The sequence below is a fragment of the Hordeum vulgare genome, chromosome 3H (genome assembly GCF_904849725.1).
Source record: "Hordeum vulgare subsp. vulgare chromosome 3H, MorexV3_pseudomolecules_assembly, whole genome shotgun sequence".
Taxonomy (NCBI): Eukaryota; Viridiplantae; Streptophyta; class Magnoliopsida; order Poales; family Poaceae; genus Hordeum; species Hordeum vulgare.
Window position 1 is genome coordinate 579,426,774 of NC_058520.1, and position 10,542 is coordinate 579,437,315.

Consider the following 10,542-nt stretch of genomic DNA (forward strand, 5'->3'; position numbering starts at 1 on the left):
ACGTGTGCATGTTTGAAGGTTAGATTATATAAACTATAATCCAGATTTTACATTGCATAATGACCTGTCCGTCCTCTGTTTTTAAAAAAAGAGGAAGATGACGGTAGTAGGAATGTAATTATCTCCAACTTTACAAGGGTAATGGGGCATTAGCAATCCATAATCTGATTTTAGCTAGTGTAGAATAGATTATGAGTTTTTAATAATCTGTCTATCTAGTTTTTATAATCTACACCATAATCTGTCTCTTTGAAAACATAATAGATTATAAAAACTGGATTATATAATCTGGGTGGTTTCAAACAGAGTCTAATTAGTGTAGCACATACTGTGACAGAACAAACGGCAATGAACGGATGGACGTTTATCATTTGATGATTCCGAGATCGGTTTGATTGGCCGACGGCTCGGTGTGCTCATGAGTCACTCGGTTTTCTGCCTTTGATAAAAACGGAAATTTCCACTTTGTGTATGTCTTCACTGTCAGTCTGTCACCGTTTTATGTCAGAAAGAATGTTCAGGAGTATAGCAAGTGAAACGTTAGCTGACGCTGGTGCTACGACGACGAAAAAAAATTAGAATTGCGGTGAGCGTGGATCGAACACGCGACCTTCAGATCTTCAGTCTGACGCTCTCCCAACTGAGCTATCCCCGCTTCTGATTTTTATCCTGGTTAAGCCTCTAATGAATCAGGACTGGAGATCAGCATGAGTCAAATTATGTTAACCGTTCTGGGTCGTCAAAGGTTTCGGCTTACAGTCACGTGGATGTCCTCGAATTGTGGCCCAGCCCGGCGCTCGTGCACCTTTCATGTCGTACTTGTCTTTCAGTCCACCGAGTGTCCGCCGCTCTTCTCAACTCTGAAAAAAGGGGAAAAGACGATCCATGAGAAGATATATCAAGCACCTCTCATCTGTTTATGAACAGATTTATCTCGGACCTTGAGATTATCCTGATGAGAAGCACCACGAATCATACCACACCAAGAAATACAAATGCAAGACCAAAAGCACCACCACGAGGTTATGCTAAGATCCACGTTGATGCTAGTGTAGCGTGATCTTGCTTGGGTGGCTCGGCAGCAGTGGTGAGCCGAGATGCAGGATGTCTTTTCACAGGTAGCTCAGCCCCGGTTGTTCGAGGAATTACTAATGCGGCAGTGTTGGAAGCCATTGCCTGCCGAGAGGCCTTGTCGCTAGCTCAAGATTTGCTACTCCGAAATGTTGTTCTTGTGTCGGACACGAAGCAGGTTATAAAGGATATACATGAAGGCACTAGTAGTAACTCTGAGAGTATTTGTAGGGAGATAAATCATCAAGCGTCCAACTTTAATTGCAAATTTACATTCGAAGGGTGAGTGGCGAATAAAGAAGCAGATAACTTAGCTAAGTTTTTGAATTCTCTAAATGAGGGGCTCCATGTTTGGTTTCACCCCCACGATCCACATTGTATCCCACTTCAAGTGGCTTTTGATTAATAAAACTTAGTTTTCCCCCTCTAAAAGAGATATATTTTCAAAAGAAAACTAAAAGTCACAGAAAAGGGGTTATGCCATTCAATGGAGAAGTAGGGTGTACTTGACAAAACTTTTCATCACTGAACAAGCTCATTGAGATCGCTGGCTACACTGAGTTGTCTAGATCAGTGGCGGAGCTACACCCTAGGCCTAGGGGGGGCGGGCCTGGGTCATGGCACCAAAAACCTTCTTTGATTGTAGCATTTTTAGTACTATTTGACATTGTAGGTCATTGTAACTCTCAAGATGGCATGTGTCTAGTGTTTGCCTCGCTCCATCACTGGTCTAGATCGCATCATGTAGTGTGGCAACTCTTGTTTTCATGCTTGGCTTTGGAGTGGTGGCGTTCTCGCCGTCCGCTCAATGGCCGGGTTTTATTTCCTTTTGAATTGTTGGCATGGGGACTTCCCCACCAGTTTGAATCATTTTGGCAGTTTGAACTTTATGTATGAAGCTGGAGCGAAAGCCTAATTCGGGTCCATACATGACTTTTGTGCATGTCTTGGTCAAATGACACATGGGGGCACATCAATAAGATTTATGGCTGCAATGGTGGGGATGATGCTTCTTTTCGAAGAAAAAAAGATCACACGATTTGCACTATACATTGTGAGTTTGTCTACAACTTCATTACATGCTCTATAACAACAAGTAAGTAACGACGTAAATTTTTTAAACCGAACGACAATCAAGTATGATATCCAGACTGTCTATGCAGGCTATGTGAGTCACACTTAGTTATAGCCATTAAATCAAAGAAAATGATAGATGAGGAGTCCTTCATGAAGACGGGGGCTGCGTTAGATGACGTGTAACCGTTAGGCGGGATTCTTCGGGGCTATATCCACCTCATCGGACACCCATATTGGCCACATAAGGTGGCGGTGGCGGAGGGGACGTCCAAGGTGGCGGTGGCGGAGGGGACGTCTAAGGTGGCGGTGGCGGTGGCGGAGGGGACGTCTAAGATGGCGGTGGCGGTGGCGGAGGGGACTCAGCCTTCCAATCCAGATTCGACGCAGCGATGCTCCCCACGACCAGAGATGGTTGTATAGGGAGGAAGCCCCAACATCATCGAGACGTTTAGAAAGTAAGGGTAGGCTGAAGAGGAAAGGGGGTGGCCGACGGCACCGGAGCGGCCGCCATTTGTGGAAGGTGGTGGGCTATTGAGCCGTGAGAGCGAATGGGCATACCTGCTTTTTGGGGATCAACCCAAGGATCCACTCGAGTAAGACGTATTTTTAGCTTGTGCTAACAAATATCAGTCAGCAACTTAACAACCCATTAATATAAACAACCTACGCGTGTGTGCAAGTGTTTGTATGCAATATTATACTCCCTTCGGTTCTTCTCACTCTGTGTATTAGGTTTTTCTGAAATCAAACTCTTTAAAATTTGATCAAATTTATATAAAAAGATATGAACAATCACAACACAACATTAATTATTAGATCCATCATGTTCTCTATTTTCATATTATATTTATTAGGTATTGTAGATGTTGTTTTCTTATACAAAATTGGTCAAAGCTTGCAAAGTTTGATTTCAGACAAATCTAATACTCCCTCCGTTCTAAAATTCTTGTCTTAGCTTTGTCTAGAAATAAATGTATTTACATACTAAAATTTGACTAGATACATTCATATCTAAACAAATCTAAGACGAGAATTTTGGGACAGAGGGAGTATAAGTCATTTTAAAGATTCTAGTATGGACTACATACAGATGTGTATAGACATACTTTAGAGTATAGATTCATTTATTTTGCTTTGTATGTAGTCCGTAATGGAATTTCTAAAAAGACTTATATTTAAAAACGGAGGAAGTACACAGAGTAAAAAAGAAATGAAGAAAGTAGAATCATACGGAGTACTTGTTACCATGGATGGATACATTGAAAAGGTGCAACAATCAACAGGTTTCTCAGGTGTCATTTCGCGTGGAGCGTGGAACCAGGTTCCAAAAAATATTGTCTAGCAACAAATGCACAAATTTACTAGGCATACAATACGCAGCAACCACAAAATAACCAATACAACACAAAATAAACCCGGCCTCTCAGCCCCCCAAAAGTTTATATTGACTTATGTAAAAGCAAACAAAATCTGCTGCTATGAATTTTAGCAAGATAGATGAATATATACTTGCAAGCAAATCCATTTTGTGGCCACTATAACAAGCCATACATTACATATTGATTGTAAGATGCGACACACATAAAGCCCATTTGATCAGCATCTTCACTAAAATAGCATTGTGAACTCCAACCAGGTAACCAAACTAATCTAACGAGAACCAGTGCTAGAACTTGATGAGCGGAAAGGCCATAGGAAAGAGAACGGATTCCTTCTTCTCTGACGCCCACCGGTTCTCCCACTGCTACTTGAGCTGCTTGAATTGTCATTTTGGTTAGTTGATCTTGAGCGTGAGCAGCTGGCACCACTAGAGCTCTGTGTTGGCAACTCGTATCGGCAAACAGGACAGGAATTGTGTTGTTCTAGCCAAGGAAGGATGCAATCAGAGTGGTATAAATGATTGCATGGCATCTCTCTTGCTTCTGATTCCAGTTCGAACTTGTCCTTGCAGACAGGGCAATGCGAGTCTCCAGTGAGATGCCTGCCAGTGATCCTAACACGAGGCATGGCATCAATCGAGGACTGAGAGGCAGGTGGTGGCCCTTGACGATCACTATGAGTCAACTGCTCAATCAGATCTTCTAATCCAGGCCCAACAAAATAATCTGCAACATCTGCCCTCCGCATGCCAACACCACGGCGTCCATTGACGAAAACGTCGAAACCATTATTGTCCTCGGAGAGATGACCAGGGAGCTGGCCACGGAAGAGCAACCATGGCCCTGAACCAAATTCCATCTCCAGGTCAGATAATATGCTTGGCCTTCCTCTTACATCAACCTCTCGATTCATGCTCCTCATTCCATGTCGCATCACGGCAGACATTGCCTCCATGATCCCAAACCTTGGGTCACGATGGAAATCACTGTACGTCCCAACAAATTGGCTCATGAGAGCATCGACATCATCCATTTCAGCCACAAATCCAGAATCACAGTAAGGACACTCCATCTCCCGGCCACGCGGCCTAACCCGCTGTCTACACTGGAAGCACCAATATGTCTGCCTACCTCCTGACATTTCTTCAGGTGTATTGCCTCACAAATAAACCAAAAGGAAGCGGATCCCCTCCGTTCTGCAAAATAGACATAATAGCCAAGATCTCAGCAACAAATTTCAAACGTGATTTGCACAATCAGACTAGACTGCATAACAGCCTTCCATACAATTATTCTAACATAGATAAGTGAAAGATGAAAACGGTAGGGGCATGTATGGTTCAAGATCAACCCAAATAAGCAAACTGTGTACCCGAGGACTTCTTAACATTGTGCAGCAGTTTATAATACTACACTATGTCTAGATCCTTTTACCTTCCTTAACAAGGTGTTCCGACAAAGATAAGTCAAAACTCCAAAGACAAAACTAAAACAATAGTGACCTTCACAGTTGAAGATCAGTCGAATCAACTGAGCTGGATACTAGAGTTCAAAAAAATTCAGCAGCTGACAATACTACACTACGGCCCTGCTTGGATACCATGTAAATATATGCAGCTGTATTAAGATACAGGGGTATTTTACTGGTCAAGGATGAAACCACCGGAAACCATTTCCCCTGTGAAAAGAAAAACTATCGGGACTTGTTTGGATAGTACACAAGTATTCCACAAACACGCATCTGCACCTACAGGCCAGACCACAGGTCACACACACACACATGCAGCGGCAACTCCAGAATCAATTCTCCACAGCTCTATCACACACACACACATGCAGCTGCAACTCCAGAATCGATTCTCACAACTTGTGAACAGTCACACCACAGATGTAAATTTCAGACAAGTCCATGTCTCTTGTACATAAGCATCAATTTGGCACACATAAACTAGAAACTATTTGATCAAGATTCCAATTTTGACATGGGAGGAAGCTTGTTTCCAGCGTGTCCAAATCAAATACAAGACGAAGCTGACACCCTGAAGGGTTTGTTTGCCGGTGTTCACGTCAAGCACCTTCGCCACATGCAAGAACTAAACAAGACACGCACACATGCACGGGCAATTCGATTGGACTTTCACCTTGGGGGCAGCGAATGGAGGCCTCCGGCGACGAGTCCCCGCGACCCCTCCTTTTACTCTGCAAGGAAGAAGGGCGGGTGCCTTGAACGCAGCCGGTGGCGGCAAGGGTTGGCCGGGAGATCCCGCAGGTTTGGCCGCCGCACTCGTCGCCCTCCTGGCACTCCGAGCGCTGGATCTGAGAGAGATGGGAGGAAGGACAGGGGAGGAGGAGGATGGCCGGAAAAAAGAAAGAGGAAAAACAGGGGGGAGGGGGAAGGAGGAAGGCGGGTAGATGCAGAGCTTCCCTGTGCCGCTGGGCTGTGGATGGATAGTCGATGATACCCAAGGCATTGATCCTCGGCTCGCCGTGAGTACAATGATGGCCGGCATGTGGGTCCGCGGCTACGGTGTCAGGGTGGAGGAATGGCATCTTGCGCTTTTTTAATCGTGGGTTGGGGGGTGCTGATGCTGCGTGTCGGGCATGCTGGGTTGATGGGGCATCTCGCACGCAAACGTTTACACCGAGGCGTCTGAACCTTTTTTTTTTCTTTTTTTCTTTTTTCGTTCAAATGGTGCCCAAACTTCTTTTTTTGAATCAAATGGTGCCCAAACTTCTTTTTTGCCATTCAAAACGGTGTCTCACGCGTGTGGACACGTCAGAATTCCGGCAAACCGGCCATACAATGGGAGAGGTTTGTGAACATTCAGATCTAAACGTCATATAGGACTCCGACAACTTCGGAATTTTTTTTCCAGGGTAAAAGAAGATTTCTATTACTCAAATAGGCAAATAGCTAGAGGAAAATACTCTAGATCAACCGACTGATTTTTCGCATGCGTAAGCCGTTTCTGATGGTTGCCACGAGTCCAGGCCACGCTCGCACAACACAACTCCATCCCCTCGTTTTTATCTTCTATCCAAAACGAGTCATCCTCATCCTCTAGACCAGCCCCAGCTCCTCCCTCCCCATCTCCTACATCAGCTCTCTTTCTCTCGGCGAGCGCCTCCCCTTCCTCGTCCACGACCCCTTCATCCCTGCCAGCGGAGTTGTTGTTGCCACAAAGGTCGGAGTGCCGCGAAGCGTCGACGGTGAGATCTTGATGGTGACATCACTGCTACATACACCGCTTCTTTCCAGCGCTGGAGTTGCAAGGACGCCTCACGCGGAGCCGTCGATGCTGCGTTGGAGCTCCGTCAGGCTGCAATGGAGCTTCGCCGGAGCGTTGGAGATGGGTTGAAGCTCTCGCGGAGTTACCTTGGAGCTTCACCGGAGTCGCCCATGTTGCACTTCAGCCCTGTCGGAGTTGCATTGGAGCTCATCGGAGTTGCATTGGAACTTCACCAGAGCCATCAATGGTGCATTGGAGCTCGCCGGAGCCGTCAGTGTCGTATTGGAGCTCTGCCGGTGCTGCACACGGTCGCCGCTGCTGTAGTGGAGGAGAGACAAGGTGACGGAAGACGTCATGTGAAGCCTACGATCCAATGCCCGGTGCACCTAATCGAACGGCTCCCGGGGCAGATGATTTTTTGACAAACTTCATCCGGATGATTTGTAGCACATGCCATAGGCAGAAGCAAGTTTACAATGACATGAATATCCGATCCCAGCCATACCGCGGTAGGGGTACCACTGCCGTACGCAGCAAGAGCGTGGCTAACTTTGTTCTGCAACAACTAATAAATGTAATCAAAATGTCCCTCAAATATTTAAAAGTGCAGGTACACTTTTTGGTGAAACCGAGCACATGCGTCTTAGCCGTGCGATTGTGTTGATCGCTACGGAGACAACATGGTCGTCCTGACACAGGTGGGGACAGAAGGGAGGTCGGTGCACGGTGTAGTGGTGGAAGTGGGCAATGTACATCTCACGGACTTTCTGCATGCATGTGGTGATGTCATCCCACTTTATTTCGTCTCATTTTTTTCAAAAAACTATAACTCTTAAACTGAGTGTCAGAACGATGATCCATTTTTACTGTTAGGTTTCTCGTGACGAGCTCTTCAAAACTAGATCCCATGTGATTTTTTTTGCAACTTTGGCAATAGATGAAGCAACTTAAGTGCTAAACAGAAGCAACTTCCTTTCACCATGTGTATTGGTGAATTTACCTAGCAAGTATCATAGACAACATAGAAATCATGACAGACAAATTTTCACCGTATGTAGACAATTGAGCAGCACCCGTAGGCAACTTTGGAATTACATTGAGGCAACTTCCAGCACTAAATGAGGCAACTCAAAATGACGTGGAGATGGATGGTATGAGAGCCTTTTTTTCTTTTCTTTTTCTAGGGTAGTCCGCCCGCCTATGCTACTGAGCATGCATGTGTTGACTAGTTAGGTCCCGGGTGTTGACTAGTTGCAAAAGTCGAGAAAGATCAGAAAACGCACAGGGGTAATGAGAAATTTCATAGGGGGCGGATCAAACATTTGCCCGCAAACCTGTAACTTTTTAATATATTGTAGGCAACTAAAATAGTAATGGCAGTAACCTCAACATCACCTATATGCAATTTCATACTGTTTTTAGGCAACTTAGACAAAATAATTATAAGCAACTTTGATGCTAGATGAGGCAATTTTAGTGCTAAACATAAGCAACTTCACTCCATTAAAAGTAACTAATTAGCAACAATAAACAACTAGCAAATAATAGAGAACAACTTTGAAACAAAGGTAGATAAGATCATATTACCTTCATAAGCAGCTTCCCTTCTACTAGAGGCAACTGTCGTGCTAAAACATGCAACTTCACTACATTTTGTGTCCTTGCTAATTTTGACTAAAATTCTTCCAACTTCCTCACCAGCGCTTCTAAGTTGCCAATTGTTCATGCATGTATGTCGTTGTTTTCCAAATTGCCTGTAAAACTATGAAATCATCTACCACTGATGCTCTTGTGTCTGCTATTGTTAGTTATGCCACACAACATGCTGATGAATCTAAGCCACTCTAGAGAGTTTGAAATTCACTTAGAAAAACAATGATCACAAACTTCATAATATGTAAGCAACTATTTTACAAAGTTAGGCAACTGAGCAGCAATTAATAATACTAATTACCAACAGCACGCAAATGTGCATCAATGGTAGGCAATTTATAGTATCTATAGGCAACTAAACTCAACCGTAGGCAACTGACATTAGTAATAGTCAATTGAGCATCAGAGTTGAGCAATTTCATAGTATTTGTAGGCAACTGAATATCAAATATAGGCAGCTGAGCATCATTAATAGGCAACTAGGCATTAATGTTTGGCAATTTCATAGGGTTTGTATGCAACTTAGCATCAACCGCACACAACTAATCATCAATGAGAGGCAGTTGAGCAGCAACAATAGAGAAGTTGAGATAATGTTGGTAAGATTCACACGTACACATAGTACAATAAAGTTACTTGTATGTAGCACTAAATGTGTCTCATGTGTTGGAAATGTGCCCTAGAGGCAATAATAAGTTAGTTATTATTATATTGCTTTGTTCTTGATAATCGTTTATTATCCATGCTATGATTGTATTGATTGGAAACTCAAATACATGTGTGGATACATAGACAAAACACTGTCCCTAGTAAGCCTCTAGTTGACTAGCTCGTTGATCAAATATGGTCAAGGTTTCCTAACCATAGACAAGTGTTATCACTTGATAACGGGATCACATCATTAGGAGAATCATGTGATGGACAAGACCCAAACTATGAACGTAGCATATTGATCGTGTCGTTTTATTGCTATTGTTTTCTGCGTGTCAAGTATTTATTCCTATGACCATGAGATCATATAACTCACTGGCACCGGAGGAATACCTTGTGTGCATTAAACGTTGCAACGTAACTAGGTGACTATAAAGGTGCTCTACAGGCATCTCCGAAGGTGTCCTTTGAGTTAGTATGGATCAAGACTGGGATTTGTCACTCCGTGTGACAGAGAGGTATCTCGGGGCCCACTCGGTAATACAACATCACACACAAGCCTTGCAAGCAATGTGACTAAGTGTAAGTCACGGGATCTTGTATTACGGAACGAGTAAAGAGACTTGCCGGTAAAGGGATTGAAATAAGTATGCGGATACCGACGATCAAATCTCGGGCAAGTAACATACCGAAGAACAAAGGGAATGACATGCGGGATTATATGAATCCTTGACACTGAGGTTCAACCGATAAGATCTTCGGAGAATATGTAGGATCCAATATGGGCATCCAGGTCCCGCTATTGGATATTGACCAAGGAATGCCTCGGGTCATGTCTACATAGTTCTCGAACCCGCATGGTCTGCACACTTAAGGTTCGGCGATGTTTTAGTATAGTTGAGTTATATGTGTGGTTACCGAATGTTGTTCGAAGTCTCGGATGAGATCACGGACGTCACGATAGTTTCCGGAATGGTCCGGTGTTAGAGCATATATCTCCATATGTGGTTTTGGTAATTGATGACAATTCCTATGGACTAATGGTTGCCTTAAGTTATATTTATAGGATTTGTCCATAGGCACTTCTTGAAGTCCATCTGTTGGGTTCAAGGAGTTTATATGATGACCAAGATGGTATTCAAGGTATTATCCAAAGAATGGTCATAGAAACACTAGGTTGTTCAAGATCTCAGACAAAGAGTAAATCAAGATGATCAACACACAAAGCGTATAAGATGTAGCGAGAGGGATCAAGTGATCCCATGGTATGGTAAGCATTGTCCATTACGTGTTTGTGTACTAACCCATGGTCTTTGTGAGAGTCCTATGTGGGGGTTAGGTGTGCTTCCATGGGCTTGCGTCAAAAGGAAGATCTCATACAACCCATGAAGGATGACGTCAAGTGGTGATCGTCATTAACATTGTGGTGTGCAAGTTCAAGTGGATCAACACGAATATATCACTGAAATTATTGTTAATGA

General features: G+C 43.8%; 1 protein-coding gene and 1 non-coding gene across 2 annotated transcripts; both read right to left on the minus strand.

The window, feature by feature from the left end:
- Positions 1–582: 582 nt before the first annotated feature.
- On the minus strand, positions 583–655 carry TRNAF-GAA. Its single transcript has one exon. It is a non-coding gene; the product is annotated as a tRNA-Phe (tRNA).
- A 2,903-nt stretch (positions 656–3,558) lies between these two features.
- On the minus strand, positions 3,559–6,035 carry LOC123440732 (probable E3 ubiquitin-protein ligase RHC1A). Its single transcript, XM_045117279.1, has 2 exons — positions 5,669–6,035; positions 3,559–4,723 (listed from the first exon to the last, which is right to left on the minus strand). Exon 2 carries the CDS (start codon positions 4,666–4,668, stop codon positions 3,799–3,801), a length of 870 nt encoding a protein of 289 aa, XP_044973214.1. The 5' UTR covers positions 4,669–4,723; positions 5,669–6,035; the 3' UTR covers positions 3,559–3,798.
- Between the last annotated feature and the right edge of the window lie 4,507 nt (positions 6,036–10,542).

Coding starts and splice junctions, on each gene's coding strand:
- LOC123440732 (XM_045117279.1), bottom strand. CDS start 4,668: ATGTCAGGAGGTAGGCAGACATATTGGTGCTTCCAGTGTAGACAGCGG.